This window comes from Oncorhynchus clarkii, chromosome 32 (genome assembly GCF_045791955.1).
Source record: "Oncorhynchus clarkii lewisi isolate Uvic-CL-2024 chromosome 32, UVic_Ocla_1.0, whole genome shotgun sequence".
NCBI classification, from domain to species: Eukaryota; Metazoa; Chordata; class Actinopteri; order Salmoniformes; family Salmonidae; genus Oncorhynchus; species Oncorhynchus clarkii.
In genome coordinates this window covers 40,465,125-40,488,523 of record NC_092178.1, presented here as the reverse complement: position 1 = coordinate 40,488,523, position 23,399 = coordinate 40,465,125, and the positions used below count along the sequence as shown (strand labels likewise).

General features: G+C 39.4%; 1 protein-coding gene across 1 annotated transcript; it reads right to left on the bottom strand.

Moving 5' to 3' along the window:
- Nucleotides 1-1,930: 1,930 nt before the first annotated feature.
- On the bottom strand, nt 1,931-22,432 carry LOC139392111 (T-cell differentiation antigen CD6-like). The gene is made up of 12 exons (XM_071139829.1): nt 22,271-22,432; nt 21,017-21,082; nt 20,190-20,471; nt 17,998-18,315; nt 17,556-17,867; nt 17,338-17,403; nt 17,062-17,208; nt 14,538-14,654; nt 14,242-14,361; nt 13,834-13,908; nt 13,229-13,312; nt 1,931-2,248 (listed from the first exon to the last, which is right to left on the bottom strand). The coding sequence occupies exons 1-12, from the start codon at nt 22,320-22,322 to the stop codon at nt 2,112-2,114; spliced, it is 1,776 nt and encodes a 591-aa protein (XP_070995930.1). The 5' UTR covers nt 22,323-22,432; the 3' UTR covers nt 1,931-2,111.
- Nucleotides 22,433-23,399: the final 967 nt, after the last annotated feature.

Genomic DNA, 23,399 nt, shown 5'->3' with positions numbered 1-23,399 from the left:
CAAACCTATGTTTGACATGCAGAAACAAGTTAAACTTCTTTAGATTAATCAATGAAATCATTAATGAATTAAAGGTCATATACGTCATATACGTTTGATATACGTTTGATTAATAAGTCATCAGAAAGTCTAGTTAAGTGTAGTTATTTCCTTGAAATGATACTATTGAACTGTGCATGCATGCAAGTAGGCATTGTGTAATTTCTAAGATATGCCTTCATATGATTTTCATATTTTAAATGATATGAAGTTAAGAGGAAGATAAGACCTCTTTCCCTTCTGATAATTTTGTTGTCTGACAGTTTAATGTGTGTGTGTTTGTGTCACTTGAAGTGTGTGTTTGTGTCACATTATTGACAAAGCACAAGCGTCCTGTTTGGGGCAGGCGCTGTGAGCTCAAGAGGCTCTCTCTCTCTCTGTACAGAGACATATAGTGTAGCCTATCTGAGCATTTTGCCCGACAGGTCATTTCTTATCTCAACCAATTTAATTTTGACTTATATTAATAGGGTATTTGTGTGTATGCATGTGTCTGTGCCTATGTTTGTGAAGCAACACAAACATAGGCACAGACACATGCATACACACACACAATATGCACACGTACATGGATTTTGTATTGTGTATATATGTGGTAGTGGTGGAGTAGGGGCCGGAGGGCACACAGTCTGTGAATGTATTGTAATGTTTTTAAAATTTTATAAACTGCTGCCTTGGCAGCAGCTAATGGGGATCCATATTAAATACAAATGTTTAGGCACATTTTTCATTTAAAGACTAATTGCAGATTTAGCCAATTTCAATAATAGCCTATTAACTGTCTGAAATAAATTGGCTTTGAGGAGTATAACTGAATTGTCATCATACAATATAAATGCTTATGGTATGTGTGCATGCTAATTTATTATGTAAAATGTTGCAGTGGCGTCGAACAGGCCAGTTGTAGCTGCTGAAGTTGCGTCATCGGACGGACCCATTGTGACAACGGGCCATTCCCACTGTCTCCCTTAATGGGTGATTATTCTGTCATGAATTTCATTAAGCCCAAATTACGGCGTGCCGTGTGAAAGCACGGGGACGAAGACCAAACAGACATATCAAAACATAGGGTAGAAACCCAAAACAAAAGAGCGTGGAGTACCTCGAATAAATAACACATGCGCACAATGATTAACACAGAGCCTCCAGCATCTATGTAAGTGACGTGGGATAAACAATTAGTACAGAAGGTCATAAGCTTATGTTCTTGAAAGAGGGTTAATGGCATGTGAACCTTATAAATTAGATCTCTGGAGACGGGGATGGGGTCGAGTGGGTAGGTTGACGGTAGGCTGGACCTCACTAGTCACAGGACTCATCTGGAGAGAGAGGGGAGACAGAGGTCAAGGCGTAGGTTAGTTCTGTGAGTGAGACCAGTGGACTTAATAGGCTGAGTGAATGTGGAGCGGATGTTGTCATCCTTCTTTTTAAAATGGTTGACAAAGTCATCCTTAGAGAGGGAGTGGGAGTGGGTGCACTAACAGTGTGCAATAACAGTGTTTAACATGACTTTTGAATAAATACCTAATCTCTGTACATCACACAAATAATTATCTGTAAGGGAATGAACCCGGGTCTGTAGTAACGCCTCTGGCACTGTGATGCAGTGCCTTAGATCGCTACGCTACTCGGGAGTCCCCCCCCCCTAACTTTTCTGATTAAAGAAAACAATAATACGTTTTATTTCTTTTTAGACAAGACTGTAAATACTGTGATCATATTTTAGGACATTTATTCCAAAGTACTCCCACACATAATAGAGAGTTATATGTGATTTTGTAGAAATGTAAGCAAGGTTTCTAGTTGATGATTCCTGCTGTGAGGGTTTCCTCTGTAGGCTCCGTCGGTAATCATTGTATGTTACCAACTGCACAAATATCATAACTGCATATTAAACAAATATTACATTTTTATTATCACACCTAAAAATACAAAATACAAAACATACATAATATACCTACATACTATACATTAATACATAATTTCAAACATTGCAAACAATTAGCTAGCCACTCTTTTATATTAACAGAAACATTGACATATACAGTAAAATGTAGGTTCTTCCAGCTCATTCAGTAGCCTTGCTCTAGGTTTGAGTCCAGGTAGTTAGCGATGTCATCATAGTCAGCCTCTGAGGAGGACTGGTTGGGGTCAGGAGAGTTCAGGTGGCCCTCCTCCTCATAATCACCACTGTTCCCATCAGCCACTCCTGGGTGACAAACCATGAAAAACAGAATACAGTGTCAGAAAATAGAGTAACATCCCAAATCCCTTATTGTCAAAATAGAGAAGAGGAGAAAAGAGATAAGAGAAGAGATGAGAAGAAAGAACAGCTTGTTACCCTGGTCATGTGAATGGGTTTGATCAGTTTTCCTTGAAGGTATTTTGGGAGAAAGATGTACATATAGAGAGGAACATAATACTGTAACACAAGAGAAAGATACACTTAGAGTGCATTTGCCATTCTGGTAAAATGCATTGGCTATTGTATAGGACAGGAGGCCAGAGTAAGGACATGAGAGCATAGGACAGCTGGACATACCAAGGTCAGAGGGACATACAAAGGAGGGGGTCAGCCAAATGACCAACTGATGGACTATAGACATAGGCCATATATTTTTAGGACATGAAGATGCTGAAGGAATGTCAGAAGAGACACATAGTCTACGAGTCCTAATAAGGACAGACATACCAAAGAACACACCAGGCTGAACATAAGGGGGCCCATAGCATAAGATAGGCATGTATTATTTTTGGGACATGAAGAGGTCCTGTCACCATTATAACTTAACTGAAAGCGGATATGGGCGTTAGCGAGCTGAACAAGCAGGATGCACAGATTGGGATATAATGGTGGCAGATGGACTGAGGGAAGTAACTTAATTTGCATGTGGGATGGACTCATATGTTGTTTGTGTATAAATCAGAGCCAGTGCTCTGGACAAGGGTGTGTTCCGCGGACCATCTAGGCTTCTGATATGTTTGTATTAAAAGCCTATATTGAATTCACAAGTTCTTGTAAGTGTTACATTTTGTTAAGATTCTCCACGACATAACTTGGCAAGCTTTTACCAGGAGACCAAGGGATCGCAAAGACTGACGTTCCGGGATGGTGATAGTTTCTTTGGACAATCTTGCAAACAAATGTGGCCACACAACTATAAAAAGGTAAGCTTGTTCTTATGTAGTTGAAATGTTTGTATAGATTGCTTCAGAGATCCTGTCTCAGCGAGAAGGGTGTCACGTAGGTCTCTCTTTAAAATGTCCTAAAAACCCAGTAAATGTTGAAGAACTTTTGAATTCAATGAATTGCATGCATGTGTGATTTTGGGGGTTGTTAAAAATAGATAAATAAACATATGTGCAGGTGTAAGGACTAAGTGACTAGGGGCTGTGAACCTTGCGGGTGTCGGGCATTTAGCGGAGGGGGCATGCACTCGTTCTGATCGGTCGGTTCAAACGGACCCACGTGTTTGGGTTGGTTGAGGGGAGTTGTTCCGTCTGATTCTGCTTGGCCGGGCTCGACTGTCTCGGGATTTGTTTTGGGATGTGTGTACAACGCAGCCCAATCAACCTGAGCGAGCAACTTGGGTCGAGTGTGTGTGATTCGGACTGCCCCCCTCACCAGACCATTCATTTGGGGACCTTGTGGTGCGGTTGTTTGCGCTCTATGGCTGAAATTGCATATGTGGGACAGCCCATACGGTCAAAACAGATAAAGTAGGTAGAAAAATCCTGTAATACCGCTTCAATAAAGTTAGTAGAAGGGCTGAATGGACAGGTTACTTATGAATACAGCTCTAAAAGAATAGAGATCTGCATAAATAAGTAGTTAGAAAAATCCTGTAATACCGCTTCAATAAAATTAGTAGAAGGACTGTATGGACAGGTTACTTATGAATACAGCTCTAAAAGAATAGAGATCTGCATAAATAAGTAGTTAGAAAAATCCACGAATACCGCCCTTTATTAAAAGAGATTAGAAAAAGGGGTCTGCTTGGGTGGTGTATTCACGGTTACCGCCTTTAGAAGAGAGAGGGACTGCTCAGGTGAATAGATAGGGAGCGGAAGAACTCTGACCCGATTTGGCTGGGTTCAACTGCAAAATAAATCCTGCGGATAAAACGCTCTGTCTCACTAAACGGGGGTCTGTAAAATCGGTAGGTCACGCCACAATATTGATCTAATACGAAACGAAGAACAATATGAGGTGGGTGAGTAGGATATGAAGATAGGCTAAGAGTATGAGAAATTATAGAAATGTTTCTGGCTTATGTTAAGAAAGTGAATTAAGTTTAGAAACTATAGATTGGTTTAGGTAAAACAAAGGGAATGAATGAACGAATGTGAATAAAGAAATTGAACGAATGAAAAGAAACTAATGAATGACAATTCTTTGTGATGAATGAGCAGATTAGAAAAAAGAGGAAGAACAGGCTGTGTGTCTGTGACCAACTGGTAGGAAGAGGAATGTGCAGGCCTCTTTGACAGTTAACTGAGTGTAATTTGAGAAAGAGAGTGCATTTAACTCTCACTGGGAAGAGGAACGAAATCGATAAATATTGGGCAAAATAAGTTATACATAAGGATAAAACATTGACTGGATAATGTGTTAAACGACCATTGTAAAAAATACAATAGGTGTTAAAAAGAGGTATTAAACAAGGCATGGATAGTATATAACGGATGCGAAGTAGGAAGAAAGAACTTAAAAATATACAGATAAACTAAAATATACTGGTTAAAATAAATCTAGGCGGTCTAGAATAAAGTGACAAAACTGCATGAGAGACACCAAAACAGAAGTCTAGAACACATATTAAAAATATCACAAGCCCTGTAAACGAAATAGGAGGAAAACAGCAGGCGACTCTGGCACTCTGTAGCAACAGAGGCTGCAATTTAAAAATAGCCTGGACAGGAGAGACTTTGTTTCACTAAAACCATGAATCAGGAATTAAACAGTAAAATAGGCTAAGAGAGAATATAGCAAGCGGATAAATAAAGAGATAAGAAAGTGCAGACATTATAAATAGCTGAATTAGAAGGAAAATTATATGAAATGGGATTTAATACACTGAATAAAGTTAAAGTAATAGAATAAGCAAACTAATAAAATGATGATAGTAATGATATCTGTGAAAGGGAAAACACAGTGATATTTGAGGTACTGTACTAGAATAAGACATTAAGGCTTCTGTAGTATTCAGTAATACAGGTGTAGGCTTTAATAGGAGGTATTAAGTGCTGTAACTAATGAATTATTATCTGGGAAAGTGGGTGGCCCTACCTTGGGAAATAGTTAATAAAAGGGAGTGTTTAGGAAAAAGAAATAAATAGTGGCATGGAAACAAATGAACTGTTTCTCCCTGGAATATAGAGATAGCGAAATTTAATAAAGCCATAGAGTCGCTGAAAGAAGCGCACGTTAATTCTACCAATTCGGCTTGAATATGAAAGAGCAAACTGGATAATGTAGGGCAACATTAAAGTAAAGTAAACAGGATAAATAAAATTATGAATTGGAACAATCACATAAAACCATAACAAGAAGCTTAACTTACCAGCGTTTTGATGTTAATTAACATTCTATCATCAGAAAATACATTACGATGGGGGACAGATATGATTCTGCTTGCCCTCCCAGACGTGCGAGTGGTTTGTAGAACTATAGAAAATATCTAAGCGTAAGAAGTGGTAGATCAGGAGCTAACAAGTATGGGGGAAGAATGAGTGTAAGGTGACCCTGGAACTTAGTGTGGTAGCAGAGAATGCCGCTATACAGGAGTTTGCATCCTTTTCAAAAGAGCAACAACTAATCGTTTTGAGGTTAGTAAGAATGGAATTTTCACCAAGCGGTGTATAGTCTCTGATCGATCAATAAGTGGTTCATAGAGAGTACAGTTTATATGTGATGAAATACGTACTAGATCACGTTTTACCTAACTTCTAGTAAGGTACCGATGTGATTTACTAATAGCCCCACTTGGAATCATTTTGCATTGAAACAACAGTTTCAGTGGTGATAAAATACGTAGAGAAGTTGTTATTAGCGTCAAAAGACAGAAAATAAACTTATATGAGAAATCACCAACGTGGTAAAATTAGTTCGAAGAAAAGCTAAATGTAATATATGGGTGTTTTCAATTTCTAAGGGTAAGATACAGATAACCGACCAGGAAGAAACTATGCGTTCTGTGCATGGCTAAAACTTTTATCGCATGCTCAGGAAAAGTAAGGGGATTTTAGTTTTGTTAGACATTCTATAGCGTCATTCTCTGAAACTGCTAAGACGCTTATAGAATAAAATCAATATATATGTAATACTATTGGCTTGCTGATTTAAAAGGTAACATTGTGAATGTTAACGAAATGTACATTTCTTTTCCAGAAAAAAGGGGTTACATTTTCTCTGGTCAAAATGTCATTGGAGACTGTGGTACTGAGGAAAGCAGTTAGAGATATTCGGCCACTTTAAAAGTCTTAGTATCTGTATAAGGCTATAACTGGAGTTCCGGATAAGTGAGGCCAGCTCATGTGTGTTCTTGGCCTATATGCGATAGTGGATTTCCTTTGGAAGGGTTTTTTCAATTCAGTTTCAGATTGGGTATGCAGAAGGATGGAAATGTTTTTGAAAATGTATTTAAGTTGTTTCTAAAGAAAAGGGAGTGGAAACATTTTAATGGTGTCAAATGCCCTGAACCCTAAGAATTTCCCGTGAAGACTGATCAACTTCACTAGAAATGGTTGGAACAGGTGGGATTTAATTATAAAATGATTGAGAAACACCAGTCTCTATTCAAAGTGTACCATCACTTTGAAATTCTATTATTTCCTTGGGAAAATGATGAAGAGTTGTAATCTTAAATTGACTAGTTATTCAAATAGGTTTATTTTTTATTTATAACAGTGACTCCAAATGGTTTATTGGAGTGGGGGTCTCTGCGAGGGTTATGTTGATAACTACATAATCTGTAACTCGTCTGAGAGATCGCCAGTAGAATAAGGGAGTTATCATGGAATGTGACGTCAGAATGCTTTAATGCATGGGAGAGATTATCACCACAACAAGTGTGTGTGAAACTCAAACCCACCCTACTGGCTGAATAGTGAGGGACAACTGTGTCTGATGACCTGTGAACTGTATCTAAAATAGACATGCTGGAATGATATGTGCTGGGAGAAGAAAGACTAAAGGGGATTAGGCTAATGACCTTTTATTACCAGGCCACTCATGATAGAAAAGAGACAAAAGGGCGTATTGGAAAATAGATATTACTGGTACTAAAAGATTTTAGTATAATGTTATTTATTAAAGGGATGATGTATTCAATTGAGAAGGTCAAATTTGAGTTAAAGTAAGCACTAAGTACTGTTATCCTGAATATTGGGTTGGACAATTTATAAACAACATTTAGTTATGATTTGGATATAGGACTGTTTAAATTTACTAGGCTAGGGAAGCTCTGGAAACTAATCCTGAGACAGGTTGATTGACAGAACTTGCAGAATATTAGATTAAAGGTTTTTGTTTCTTTTGTTTTACAATGTCATTGTAATTGGAGTGATACATTGGAATGATATAAGTAATTGAATAAAATGTATAGTCTGTTGTGCAATAACACCCAAGGATGAAGAAGAAAGAGACCAATATGGGCATAGAGCGAAACGGATGGACGTTTTCCCCAGGTTTAATTACATTACAAATAGTGGTAATTTATTGCAAATATGCAGTTATTATAATTTACTTTACTATTTTTTCTTGTTTGGTCAATTTATTTTTGTTTTGAGGAAAATAAGTGTGTATATTGTTCCTGAGGAGGGACTGATATAAATTGACTAAAAATGATTTGAGAATGTTTAAGTATGTATCAAACTATGGAAGGAAATTATGAGTAGTGACTTATGTGTTATGGGTTAGAAAAACTGTAACTACATTGGGGGCTCATACATGAAGGTTATGGTAGCGGAGGGGTGTTATTTCTAGATACAATGTATATTAATAGACAAGATAACTCACAGAAAAGGAAGGACAGTTGGTCTTGTAAAAATATAGGGATATAAAATATAGGGACAATTCTAAAAGTAAATAGAACATTACACATACCTAGATTATGGTAAAAGTAATAAGTAGTGGCATTTTGAACACTAGAGCAAAAGTTTACTAAGAAACTTATGACTTAGTTTTGTTAGGATTGGATATTCTTCCAACTGGAAGACACTTGACTGATTACATGTTATTCTTACAGCAGTTGCTGTAGGGACCATAATTTGGCTATCATTATGAATATTTTTGTGGCAGGAGGCCAGGTATTTGAGACAGAATGTTTACATAGGGCTGTTATTTAAAAATTAAGATTTAGTGATCTTGCTATAAGAAGAAAGTCTGTTGTCAGGAAATAACCCATGTGTTAGTGTGTATGTCCCCAGGAAAAAAACAGCACATAAGAGGCCAGATGGAAGGGCATGGGCTGAATTATGGAGACTGAGTGTACATCAAGATACACCAGGCTGGGGGTATACTTCTTACAGCTCCTGCAGTGGTAAATATCGTCATGTCTCTCTTTGGTGGGTGCATAAGTCTCACAAGAAGTAAGGTCCAGCTGAATAATGGGTGAGCTTGGAAACACCATGACAGAGGACGTGAAACAAGAGAGAGAGAGAGAGAGAGAGAGAGAAATACTAGATTCCACTGTAGAAATACTGGGTTGAGTTTGGGGGTTACTTGTTTTATTTGTTAATGTATCATGTGAAAAAGGATAGATGTTAGTGTAGTTGTACTCTAAACAACATGTTGAAGGCTTGATGTGAAAGCCCATTCAGTGTTGAATTACTTCAAGAAGAAATAATGTTGATTAAGGTTATGCACATGCTTATCAGTTGAAATAGAGCAGATGGGGAACTAAGTAAAAAATTACATAATTTGGGAACACCTCTCAGAACCTGGGGCCGAAAGGGGAAGACTGGGTAAAAGCACGAGGAAGCTTATCAGGGCTTTCATTTTTGTGGAGTCCAGCAGAAAAGTATCCTGGAGGCATAGAGTCAGGTGAAGAGAGAGTGGGAATTGTCATGGTCTCAGATTTCAGTATTCATGAATATATTCATGCATAACACATAACATTGTCAATACTGTTATGTTTTGTCCTTTGTTTTCCAATTCTTATGTTTAGGAAACCAGATGGAGAAGGGTTCGCCAGCTTCAGCTGGAATGTCAGTTTGTGTGATGAGTGATGGAAGTAAGAGAATGTATGGTGTAATCATAGAACAGAGGCCATAAGTCTCTAAGTCTGAATGCCTCACAGAAAGAAGGCAGAAACCTGAACCAGGACGAGAGGTTCCACATCTGATGATCCAAGGGGACCAGAAGGACCTCTCCCAGTGATACCAGGAGATCTAGTCTATGTTCGAGTGTTCCGGAGGAAGTGGGATCAACCGAGGAGAGAAGGACCCTACGAGGAGGCCGCAGCAACAAACACGACCGTCCAAGTGAAAGGAAGCAAGATGTGGTACCATGGTACCATCTGAATCACTGCACCTGAGTCCCAACAGAAAGAAGGACACAACCATATAGAGATGAGGACACAGAGGATGCTGATCCATCAGGCAGGAGCTCGGAAGAGCAGGAACAGCGAAAGCAATCGAGACGCCAGGGAGGAGCCAAGAGAACAGCGAACCAAGTAAAAGCGAAAAAACGTCAGGTGCACCGCCTAAGGCGCCCAGAAGAAGATGAAGGAGAGACAACACTGGAGAGAGAACCTGCAAAAAAACAGAATTCACTCCTGTGGGGCCAGAGAGTCCAGGGATGGGAGGGAGTAACATGCCTGATACTCTGATGACATACCTGTTGTGGCAGACCTCTTTGACAGAAGCCCTCCACAGTGGGACCCCGAAGTACCACCTGCAGAATGGGAACATCTCTTCCCTAAAATTGACACCCTTCCAGAGGGAAGCCCAGTCCGGCCTGAGGAGGGAGCCTCAGGGGAAGAAAGAGGAGGAGAGGCCTCACAAGGAACAGAAGGAGAGACCCCACAAAGAGGAGGAAAAGTCCAGCAAGCTGAAGAAAATGGGGATTTCCCCAAAATTGACTTTTCAGCTCTTGAATTGTCTCCTTAACAGAAGAAGAACAATGACATTGACATAACAGAAGTAACAGTGAACGCTATAATAGAAATACCAGACTCACACACGATCAAGATGTAGGGTGGAAACAGGAAGAGAAGAGAGGAACCAGTCAAACAATCTAAAAAGACTGACAAGGTTAGAAGCTCTGTTCCACCTCAACACATAACTGAAACAGGAGAACAGAAGACAAAAGGATCAAACCCTTACCGGAGATTGCATCCGGTGGAGGGACACATCATCAAACAAGGGAGAAGTAATTTGGGACTCAAAAGGATGTGACCTGACGTTAACCAAAGAAGTAGACGAGTGGGTGCTCACCATGAATCAGACTGAACCAGTTGAAGGTGAAGAATTAATAGTTGAAATAACGAGAACAAGATCGACCGAAGGGAGTAGCACCTCTGTCATTAGAATTGGTCTTACGCCAATACCTAAACAGGAAGAGCCTGTGGTAGCTAGAACGATAACAACAGTGGAAGCTGCTGTGAAGACCACAGTAGCTACCACTAAGATAACATCAACTTCCCTTACCAAGCAGTCCACTGTACTCACAAAGAAACCTAAAGCATCAGAACCAGGAGGGTTCTTTACTGACATTTGGAACTTTTTGACAAACTCTAATGATATACCTCAAGACAAAAACATTGTAGAATCGACAGATATCTCAGAATCAGAACCACTCAAGGACACCACACGAGAAGAAGTAGTGAAGAACGAGTGGTACGAATGGGCTAAGTATAAAGCAAAAACAAACATAGGATGGACAATTGTATTTTTTGTAGAAAATCACCTTTGTCTGATCTTTTGATAGTACCTGAACTTGCATCATTTGAAGAATGTGTTAAATGCAAAATGTTCAATATTCAGAGAAAATACTACATTCCTTTGTGTAACATAGAATGCAGTTTGGCACTAGGTAACACTAAAGGCAGAAGTGAATTAAATAAAAATATGTTGGGAGAACATGAATGTGCAACATAAGAACTGAATTGAATGATCGTCAAAATAGGGCCTCCCGGGTGGCGCAGTGGTTAAGGGCGCTGTACTGCAGCGCCAGCTGTGCCATCAGAGTCCTGGGTTCGCGCCCAGGCTCTGTCGTAACCGGCCGCGACCGGGAGGTCCGTGGGGCGACGCACAATTGGCCTAGCGTCGCCCGGGTTAGGGAGGGCTTGGTCGGTAGGGGTGTCCTTGTCTCATCGCGCACCAGCGACTCCTGTGGCAGGCTGGGCGCAGTGTACGCTAGCCAAGGTGGCCAGGTGCACGGTGTTTCCTCCGGCGCATTGGTGCGGCTGGCTTCCAGGTTGGATGTGCGCTGTGTTAAAGAAGCAGCGGCTTGGTTGGTTGTGTATCGGAGGACGCATGACTTTCAACCTTCGTCTCTCCCGAGCCCGTACGTAGCCCGTAGCTACTACAACAATTGGATACTACGAAATTGGGGAGAAAAAGGGGTAAAATTCCCAAAAAAAATAAAATACAAATTTTTTAAAAAGAATGATCGTCTCTCCCGAGCCCGTACGTAGCCCGTAGCTACTACAACAATTGGATACTACGAAATTGGGGAGAAAAAGGGGTAAAATTCAAAAAAAAAAATATATATTTTTTTTTTAAAAAGAATGATCGTCAAAATGATGGGTTTACTATTGTAAAAAGAAAAGAAAGGGAAAAATAAATAAATAAATGAATGTTTCTACAGCATAATGGGATGGATGTGGGAAACACTATAGTTAATTTAATAAACTATTTGGGTGTTAGAAACTGCAGGAGTTAGTCAATTTGATAAAGTAATGATTGTAAAACATAAAATGTAAAATGTAAAATGTGGTAATATAACTCAAGTAACATTATATCTTGAAATGTTAAAGAATCAGGATTAAGGAATAGCTGATTGTTTCTGGATGTGTGGGCATACTACATGCTCATTGCTTCTTCACAATATAATGATTGATTATAAGTGTTTTATTCTTTACAGACTAGATATTTTACTCCTATCTATGTTATTGTTTGGAGATGGTTGGTCTAGTTGGGTTTTGTAAGTCTTTTATGTTTCAAATAGGATCTGGAGATGTATGGTCCAGGTGATTTGTAAGCTTTATTTTTGTCAATCAACTGGTGGTATTGGCCTCCACCCTATATGTCCTTTTAGTATACATTTTGGTTCTAAATAAGCACCAGAGGAGGGTTTTGTGGGAGAAAGATGTACATATAGGGAGGAACATAATACTGTAACACAAGAGAAAGATACACTTAGAGTGCATTTGCCATTCTGGTAAAATGCATTGGCTATTGTATAGGACAGGAGGCCAGAGTAAGGCCATGAGAGCATAGGACAGCTGGACATACCAAGGTCAGAGGGACATACAAAGGTCAGCCAAATGACCAACTGATGGACTATAGACATAGGCCATATATTTTTAGGACATGAAGATGCTGAAGGAATGTTAGAAGAGACACATAGTCTAAGAGTCCTAATAAGGACAGACATACTAAAGAACACACCAGGCTGAACGTAAGGGGGCCCATAGTATAAGATAGGCATGTATTATTTTTGGGACATGAAGAGGTCCTGTCACCATTATAACTTAACTGAAAGCGGATATGGGCGTTAGCGAGCTGAACAAGCAGGATGCACAGAATGGGATATAATGGTGGCAGATGGACTGAGGGAAGTAACTTCATTTGCATGTGGGATGGACTCATATGTTGTATTTGTATAAATCAGAGCCAGTGCTCTGGACAAGGGTGTGTTCCGCGGACCATCTAGGCTTCTGATATGTTTGTATTAAAAGCCTATATTGAATTCACAAGTTCTTGTAAGTGTTACATTTTGTTAAGATTCTCCACGACAGTATCAGGTGGTTATTTGCATTGTGGGTAACTGGAGGTTGCCATGGATCCATTCCTTCTGGGAGAGAAAAATAAAGGTACAGCTTGAATAGAAAATTAACTAAGCAATTGAAACATTAGCACAGTGACTTGTTTGCAGTGCTGTCTGCTCCTATTGAATCCATAGGGACTGGCATTTTTCCATGTCGGGTCCCATAAAGTTAGGAAAAAGTCAGGGACATACCTGATGTCACTAGATTCTCTACATCTTTGCCTGTGTTTTCATAGCATTCCTCGGAGGAGGTGCTGGAAGAATCAAAGGAGTCCACTGCAGCAGAAGTAAACACAAATCATCATTAGATTGTCTCATCCTTTTCACTGAATTGCGATTGGATGGAGACATGTTGGCTGGGTGGGTTTGGGGGAATGGGATGGGAGGTTGGGGGTATAAGCCCATTATTCATTTTTATACTGAATTTATTATTCCTTAAACTCTATGTATTTCTTACTGTTATTTTGATTTTGGTTAGCAGCCTACTTGTACATGTTTTATAAACTTAAACATTGAATGGTATAATGTACCTTTAACCCCCCCTATCAAAAAATTGACATATCAAATAAAACAAATAAAAAGTGACCCTCACCACTTGGGGGCCCTATATTGCATCCTGGATCTTGGTCAACAATGCCTCCTATGAAAACGGTATGGTTGTCTCCTGCATGTGCTACATTGCTGGTGAATAACTCACATTTAAAACTGATTTGCTATCAAATGTTGTGCATTTGTGTCTGTCATGTAGGACAGGCATTGAGACCGTTATTGGAGTGCACCACTAAATATGGACTCACCTTCCTCAGATAGACTGTCCAGAGCTGTAACCCTCATAAAAGTGTTCCTGGTATCTTGTTTGTATCGTATAGAATCTGAATTACAAGTGAGAGTTAAGATATATTAGCTACACAACAGTGGAGGCTGCTGAGAGGATAACGGCTGATAATAATGGCTGGACCAGCGCAAATGGAATGGCATCAAACACATAGCAGACATGTATTTGATACCTTTCCACTCCAGCCATTACCACAAGCCCATCATCCCCAATGAAGGTGCCACCAACCTCCTGTGCTACACAAATATGAGTAGTGTAGTCCAAAATGATTGTGTATTTTGGAGTCTTGATTAGCCCTTCTGAAGTGCAATGCTTAGATAAAGTATGTAAGAATTAAATGTGATTTGGGAGAAAAAAATACACTGTTTACTCTGAAAGGTGGTCATATGCACAGCTGCCTCGGTGCTTAGATCACACTGCTCATAGTCTGTATCCACTGAGGTGCTGTCCACACTACTCTGGGTCCACTGATATCTGGGATTTGATGGGACTGCAAAGCAAAACAAAAGAGAAATGAAACAATGTTCACTATCTTTACAGAGAGTTACCAAAAATGTTATACAAATCAAAACAGATTTGATAATATGTGGCAATGTGGGTCTAGATGAAGTAGTAGCTCTGTACAGAGGAAAACAGGGTCAAAGAGGCGTGTTCTAATTCACTAACCATCATTTTCTGTTGGGCTGCTGGTTGTGACCTTGATGAGATTCACAGAGTCCCGGTAGTCGTTGTCATGCTCAGTTGGCGTTTGCAGGTTAGCATGTTGGTGCTGGACTAAGAGAGCTATGGACAGTAAAAACACATGCTGTAATATTAGAGTATCAGCTTCTATCCAATCCAAAATTATCTATATTGGATTATATAGGTGATTCTACAGAAATGATGCAAATTGCAGTCCCACCCCAAAATAACTATTTAAAAAAGGACATTTATTTACGTGTTGATATGGTCTTAATTAATTGAATACAAGGCAATAACAAACATATTGTTAAATTAATATAGTACAAAGTCATTGTTTATACATATATTTCTATAGAGGTCGCTGTCCTAAACCCGGACTCCTAAACGTAATGTTTAAAAATAAAAGCAATTAAGGATTTCTGTAATTTTTTAACACCATTTCAGAGCATCTTGAGTTGTTCTATTATTACATTGAAATATGCTAATCTAATTTGTAGTTGTGTGTGTGTGTGTATATATATATATATATATATATATAAAAACGTTTTGGGGCAGAAATGCCTTCTCGAACATGTGAACTTTCATGTGCCTCTGTAAATACGGATAAAATTGTGAAATTATGAGCCTAGTTGGTTTAGCCCCAGAAAAAGTCAGCAGCCTTCCCGCTAGCCATGATTGGCTGAGATAATTAGTGGGCTGGACATGCCAAGAGAGGAGTTCGGACTGGTCTGGCATGTAGCGTGCTTCTGTCTATGAAATGAGCTGGTCAGTATGTGTAGGTAATCCTTTCTACCATGGCTTTTTTGAAAGATATCACATAGTAGAACTGCACAAGTGTTGCTTTCCACTTTCTGGAGGACAGAGTTTTGAAATCAGTGGACTTAAGAGTTTGGATAGCTAAGAAGATGGAGAAAATTCTGGCGTTTGATCGCAAATATGCAGACGGAGTTGAAAACAGAACACACAGAAGGCTGTTGTATAAAATATCTGTCAAACTAAGGGCAAACATGTAATCCGTGAAAAAGAGGGAGAAGCGCCCAGCCGTGCATACGGGTAAGACAGTCTAGCTCGCTACATTTTCAGATATTACACATTTCTAATTTTGTCAGAAAGTTGTTTTCATTTCAAGTTAAAGTGTACTGTTAGGTAGCTAGCTAACGTTAGCTGGCTGGCTAGCTAGCAAACGTTACTTGTATGATCTCTGTAGTAATATTATTTGTATCTCAGAGCCATTTGCATTGCTAGTTATAGCCAATGTTAGTTAGTTAACATTGAACCTGGTTGGTTAGCTACGTGCAGATTCATGCAGGGTAGTAACGTTATGAGTTGGGATTATGATTCATTATTTAGCTAGCTAGCTACATGTCTAAGCAAAAGACTCCACTTTGCAAGTAACTATTTCAATAGAACATTTATGATGTCACTGCAACAACTGTTGATAGACGTAGCTGGTAAATTCGCTCTGGCTATCTACTCCGTTTTCAGAGCACTTTTGTCTGAGTGTGCCAGAGCGCAGAATAACTGATGTATTTACGAACGCTCAACACACATTGAATATGGCCGGTGTCAGTAAAGGTTGGCAAAAGAGCGTAATTAAATTGTTGCCAGCAGCACAGTTGCAGTCACCAACGGATAACATAAAAACATCCTAACAGCTCTGCTAGGGCGAGTAAAATAGTCAGAGTGAGTTGTTCTCTCATTTGTGTCTGGAAGTAGATAGCAAGCTAGCCAACATTACCCAGTTAGCTTGGGTGCTTGACTGCTGCTGTTAGGTCAGAATGCTCGGATCGACCCTACTCCTCAGCGAAAGAGTCCAGTGTGCACTCTGAACGCTCTGAAAGCGAAGCGCTCTGACAATGCTCTAAGTTTACGAACGCCCAGAGCACACTCTTTCACTCAATATTACATTTACGAACACACCCGTAGTATAAACTAGCTTTTAGTCTTGAAATATTTGGTTGTTTAGTACATAGTCTCACATGTGAATCCTTAAAAAGATGGGTGGGGTTAAAGTTTAAGAGGGTGTGAACAACGCTGAATGGGTGTAGACAAAGAAGAGCTCTCCAGTAGGTACCAAAACATTCAAAGGCCATTTTCTCAAAAGTGAAGTAACAAGTTAATCAACTTTCAAAGCAGAATTACTTTCCAATTGTTCCTCAACTGTAGTGTAGGATATATAATTTTCCAGCTCTGAGTCTCTACTTTTATCCAATGTAAAAAATGTTGCTACATAAGACCGAATCGAGCCAGTTGGTCACATATATCAAATATGCAATACAAACAAAGTGTGTGAGTAGTACTGTATATATGTCTATCATACATATGTTGTAAGAAATGTGCGCTGGTTTGGGAAAAATAGGATACAAATTAGATATTTTTTCCAATCCCCAATTTGCACCACTTCTGTAGAATAAACCATTTACAAAGCTATATTACAGTATGAACTGCCAGATACATGGACATATGATGCATGGAGATCACTGAATGTATGTGGCAGTTTGGGACCAACCATCTCTCCTCCTGTAGTGGCAGCAAAGCAGAGCGTTTGTGACCAGAGCCATGAGCAAAAGGAAGGAAAGGGAGATGCACCCCAGCAGCTCTAGGGACATGGAGAATGGGAAGCCATCATTTGAAACACTGGCTGTAGTCACTGGGCCTAGGAAGTAAACAAAATACAGGAACAAAATAAAATTTTACACACATTTGATCTTGAATATATTACATTCTCAAAAGCCTGAATAGTTTTGTCAATCTTAAAATTCAGACTCAGGTTTAACTTTTTCACCTGGCCTCCTGCTTAATACTGTTGTAGTTGCTTCTGTTGTAACTGGAAGATATCGTCCATGTGATCCTATGAGAAAAAGTACAGTAGAAAATATTTGTTTCTGCTTCAAGTATCACATGTCCTTCAGTGGTTTGTCAGAGTCTCTCTGAAAAACCTAAATTGTGCTCACTGTATACATTAATTAAATATTTATTTAGTGCACAAATAATCTCACTTACTACTACAAATAAGTCCAGCCGCTTTAGAGTCAACGCACAATGTTGTCTTGTTGGCATACTCCTTACACTGCCAAAGGTCTGTGTGATTTGGAAAGCATTGGTAGTACCACAGGGTACTATCATTGTGAGTGAAAGGGGGTATGAAAGCTAGAAAATGAACTGGCTCCCCACAGCCCAACATGGAACACACCATTGAGGCTTCCTCCTTCCCCCAGCAGGTATCACACACTGTCCCCCATGATCCATTACGGTGGATCTCCACTTTACCAGAACAGCGGTCCACACCTCCGGTCAGCCTCACTGCCTTCAGCTCTGTAAAGGAGGAAGAGAAAAGAGGGACCATGAAGATCTTTAGATAAATAAGGGGAAGTTGGTGCAATCTGGCCTGTTAGTATATTTAATAATGTTTGTTGTGGGTATGAAACATCATGGTGAGAGTTACCTGAGCATACCACCCCAGCATCCTCCTTGTGCCCACAGTCATGGCTTTCATCTGACGCTGGGCACTGCCACAGGTTTTCCTCTTTGCCAGTACATTTCAGCTCATCCAGGTAGATGGGATCCTTGCCCTGAGGGAAGGCACCATCCTGCCCTGTCACACTCAAAGCATACCCACAGCCAAGCTGGGCACATACCACATCAGCGTCCCTCAAGTCCCACTCATCGTCACACACCGTGCCCCACTGCTGCCCCTCTCTCCACAGCTCTACACGTCCAGCACAGCGGTGCTCGCCTCCAGCCAGCCTCACAGCCTGATGCTCTGCAACCACAGACACAAGTACTGTATATGAGTTTCAATAAACATGATTTGCTCTACTCAAGCCCTAGAGTTAGGGTTAGTGTGCAACTCATGTTTTTCAGCTTGAAAAACTACTGTGCCTTGCGAAAGTATTCGGCCCCCTTGAACTTTGCGACCTTTTGCCACATTTTAGGCTTCAAACATAAAGATATAAAACTGTATTTTTTTGTGAAGAATCAACAACAAGTGGGACACAATCATGAAGTGGAACGACATTTATTGAATATTTCAAACTTTTTTAACAAATCAAAAACTGAAAAATTGGGCGTGCAAAATTATTCAGCCCCTTTACTTTCAGTGCAGCAAACTCTCTCCAGAAGTTCAGTGAGGATCTCTGAATGATCCAATGTTGACCTAAATGACTAATGAGGATAAATACAATCCACCTGTGTGTAATCAAGTCTCCGTATAAATGCACCTGCACTGTGATAGTCTCAGAGGTCCGTTAAAAGCGCAGAGAGCATCATGAAGAACAAGGAACACACCAGGCAGGTCCGAGATACTGTTGTGAAGAAGTTTAAAGCCGGATTTGGATAAAAAAAGATTTCCCAAGCTTTAAACATCCCAAGGAGCACTGTGCAAGCAATAATATTGAAATGGAAGGAGTATCAGACCACTGCAAATCTACAAAGACCTTGCCGTCCCTCTAAACTTTCAGCTCATACAAGAGGAAGACTGATCAGAGATGCAGCCAAGAGGCCTATGATCACTCTGGATGAACTACAGAGATCTACAGCTGAGGTGGGAGACTCTGTCCATAGGACAACAATCAGTCGTATATTGCACAAATCTGGCCTTTATGGAAGAGTGGCAAGAAGAAAGACATTTCTTAAAGATATCCATAAAAAGTGTTGTTTAAAGTTTGCCACAAGCCACCTGGGTGACACACCAAACATGTGGAAGAAGGTGCTCTGGTCAGATGAAACCAAAATTGAACTTTTTGGCAACAATGCAAAACGTTATGTTTGGCGTAAAAGCAACACAGCTGAACACACCATCCCCACTGTCAAACATGGTGGTGGCAGCATCATGGTTTGGGCCTGCTTTTCTTCAGCAGGGACAGGGAAGATGGTTAAAATTGATGGGAAGATGGATGGAGCCAAATACAGGACCATTCTGGAAGAAAACCTGATGGAGTCTGCAAAAGACCTGAGACTGGGACGGAGATTTGTCTTCCAACAAGACAATGATCCAAAACATAAAGCAAAATCTACAATGGAATGGTTCAAAAATAAACATATCCAGGTGTTAGAATGGCCAAGTCAAAGTCCAGAACTGAATCCAATCGAGAATCTGTGGAAAGAACTGAAAACTGCTGTTCACAAATGCTCTCCATCCAACCTCACTGAGCTCGAGCTGTTTTGCAAGGAGGAATGGGAAAAAATGTCAGTCTCTCGATGTGCAAAACTGATAGAGACATACCCCAAGCGACTTTACAGCTGTAATCGCAGAAAAAGGTGGCGCTACAAAGTATTAACTTAAGGGGGCTGAATAATTTTGCACGCCCAATTTTTCAGTTTTTGATTTGTTAAAAAAGTTTGAAATATCCAATAAATGTCGTTCCACTTCACGATTGTGTCCCACTTGTTGATTCTTCACAAAAAAATACAGTTTTATATCTTTATGTTTGAAGCCTGAAATGGCAAAAGGTCGCAAAGTTCAAGGGGGCCGAATACTTTCGCAAGGCACTGTATGTGATGTAATGCATATGGTACATTTGTAGAAAATAACAGACTGTATGATCAACAATATAAAGTATCCTATTATAATTTTAAATGTATTTTGTGAAATGAGAGCATATGATGAAATGCCTGTCTATTCAAACCGTGTCTTACCACAAACGACATCGGACACCATTGTGCAATTAATCCTCACAACATGGGAACAGTTCTGAAGATGATATTCATGGTAGGTGCAGTTTGTGAGGCAGGTACTGTTGGGTGGTGCGCTGGTCTCATTAAGACTGTAGACTCCACCACAGCCAAGTTCCATACAGATCTGATGGGCTACTTGGTCTCTGGACTCTGCAGTGAATGTGACTGAAGTCCATACCTCATCTCTAAGGATCCTGGGACTCCAGGAGCATGCATTGGATTGTTGAGTTATATAGGGCTCAGCTGTGAATGAGACATTTTAAGTGAATGAAGTCTAACTATTAAACAATATCACTAAATTAAATCGCAATGGTATAATAAATTAAATCGCAATTTATAGAGAGAAAACGTTATGGGTATTAATGTGCAGAATCCAGGAACATTTAAGATCTTGATGAGTGGGTGAAATAGTTTTACAACATAGCACTGTAATTTAGTGCCTTTCAAACTCTTGGTTGGAATGCACCTGCAAAGTTCAAACACAGAAGCAAAGCCTTAACCACCTCCACATCCTGTTTGACATTCTTTTGACACTGAACAAAAACATTCATACGGAGAGCACACTGGGTTTAACCAAGCACAAGTGGTTTCAAACTCTGCACCAAATGCTTTATTAATGCTCTGAGAACTGGATAATTTGGGGTGGTCTGGTCATGATGCATGAGAGTGTCTGTGAATGATGGAGTAAAAGGACATGTGAAACTCAAAGCCAGCAGTAATGAATGGAGATATTTTTGTAGAAGTGTGTGTGGCTTTGTCAGAAAATAAAAATAAATATAGCAACTCACTTTGATTCTTATTAAGCTCTGATTGTGATGCCTTTTTTCCAGTTTGAGAGGAGTCATCTTTATATGCTGAAAGAAAGTTGAAAAATGGCACATCCCTTTAGATCACAGATATAGCAATGAAATGTACCATTATTTTATTGGTTAGAGTGTCAATGCTATTGTGACCTCCTTTGACCACTAGGACTTCCCACATGGAAGACTTTCAAACTAACCACTTGACCAAGCACTATCCTTTGTTGTTAATCCAGCATGTGAGATGCATGTGAAATGTGGTAAAATGACTTGAGCCATAAAGCCCTGTGGCCTAACCACCTGCTTACTGTACAAAGTAGTTAGTGGTAGTAGTTCATTATATTTTCCATGTAGGCCGTACAGTGTTTATTATTACATTAAAAGTAAAACAAAAATAAGGGTTATCCAGCTAGCACATTTGGTTCCTTGGAAGTTGTGGGGACATGTGTTATTGGTTTCCCATTGGTTTTGAGAACAAAGACATGAGTTTCATGACCGGGAAAACATTTTGTTAAACATTCTGAGAACGGAAGTGAACATTTTTATTAAAGTTCTGAGAACAAAAATTATAGGTCATTTGAAGGTAATTAAATAAAGTTCTAAGAACATATTTCGATAAGACTTTTAATAACACTGCTAGCTTAGTTTGGGTTAACTCCCAGCACAGATCGAAATTATTTTGCTTTGGCATTAATCATGCAAAAAACATTTTAAATTATTGTGGCACAGCATCAATATCATTCAAACCAATTACCTTTTGTTCTCTAGTCATGTAATTTAGTCCACTGTGCCACCAGGATGGAGCGAGCATGCCATGTTGTTTTTAACTCATAACAAAGCGGTTAATTTTAGTCTATTCAAACATTTAAGTAGAACCATGAGGAAACCTGCAGAAAATGTTATGCTGAAGTACTGAAATTCCCACAGAATAAACATATGGTTCTCAGAACATTATGTGTGAGCTGAGATAATTCCTTCACTGCTATTGTTATTCAAATAGATAATATGTGTGCCTTTTTTGCCTTATGTAAAACGTGTAATACATAAAATCCAAAAGGTGTTTCAAATCCTTAGCCTGTGGACTGGTTAGCATCTGTCTAGTACTCTTCACATGAATAAACAAATGTTATCTTCACTTATCGGGTGTGACAGAATCAAGGTTACTTTTACTGTAAATATTAAACAAGTAAATCAAAAAGAATAGTTCATAAAGAAATTATTGTGTAGAGTGGCATCTATTACCTTGACAAGATTGAAGCGTTTGGAGGATTAAAATGAGTTTCACCAAATTCATAGTGTATTTGTCTATTCAGACACACTATTGGAAAATAAAACAATGAAAACAGGAAAATGTAAGTTTCCCTTGATATCTAGCTCTGATCACTGCATAACCCCAAACTGTGTGAAAATGTCATCCGGAGCGCTCTTTTCTTTTCTTCTGTGCCTGTACAATGCGTGGTTTCCTCTCTCGTTCCTCTGGCATAGGCCATCAATTCACATTTCCTCTATAACACCAAATAGCTAGTGTGTGCTCACATAGGCCTACTCACAACATATGAAATATGTCAAGAAACTAAGAACACCTGATTGGGTCTGTCACTAAAAGACCAGTCAAGTCCAAGTTCATTATTAGAACATAGTCAAATATTTTAAATCTAATTTTAAATTCATTATTTTTTTTGTTTGATTAACCTGAATTTAGTTGGTTAGAATTTGATTGACCCTGCCAACAGTCAGTCATAGTTGTTTGTCATCAGAAATGTAATGTGGGCGGGAAATTAATGTAGAGAATTCATGATTCAAAAACTGTATATCATGGTAGTCAACGATAGTACAGCCTGTACTGTCTAAAAAGGGCTTCAGTTTTTTTTATACCCTTACCCGAGGTAGAACGAAATACAACCATCTCTAATGCCTCTAATTTTTTCACATTGATTGTTGAGAGGGAAAAAAACTGAAAAAGTTGTTTTATTGATAGATACTGTGACACCCCCTAAACTCAAAACTTCCAGAATAATGTTGGGCTGAAGGCGGGGTGGGCCACATTATCACGTTTCAGGGAAGACCCAGATGCAGACAATGTCGAAGTAACAAAAGTTTATTACTAGAACAGGGGCAGGCAAAATGACAGGACAAGGGCATGCAGAGGTCAATATTCCAGATCAGCAACAGACAAACGGAGAACACAGGTATACAGTTCCTTGCAAAAGTACTCATCTCTCTTGGCGTTTTTCCTATGTTGTTGCATTACAACCTGTAATTGAAGTTGATTTTTATTTGGATTTCATATAATGGACAAAATAGTCCAAATTGGTGAGTTGAAGAGAAAAAAATTACTTATTTAAAAAAATTAAAAGATTTGGTGCAACCA

What these genes read in the sequence shown, in the direction of transcription:
- LOC139392111 (XM_071139829.1), bottom strand. Translation starts at nt 22,322, where the DNA reads ATGAATTTGGTGAAACTCATTTTAATCCTCCAAACGCTTCAATCTTGT. An exon ending in TGCTGGGGTGGTATGCTCAG is followed by an intron (nt 17,868 to 17,997) that starts GTAACTCTCACC and finishes CCTCCTTTACAG; the next exon opens with AGCTGAAGGCAGTGAGGCTG. An exon ending in AGTATTAAGCAGGAGGCCAG is followed by an intron (nt 17,209 to 17,337) that starts GTGAAAAAGTTA and finishes TTTACTTCCTAG; the next exon opens with GCCCAGTGACTACAGCCAGT.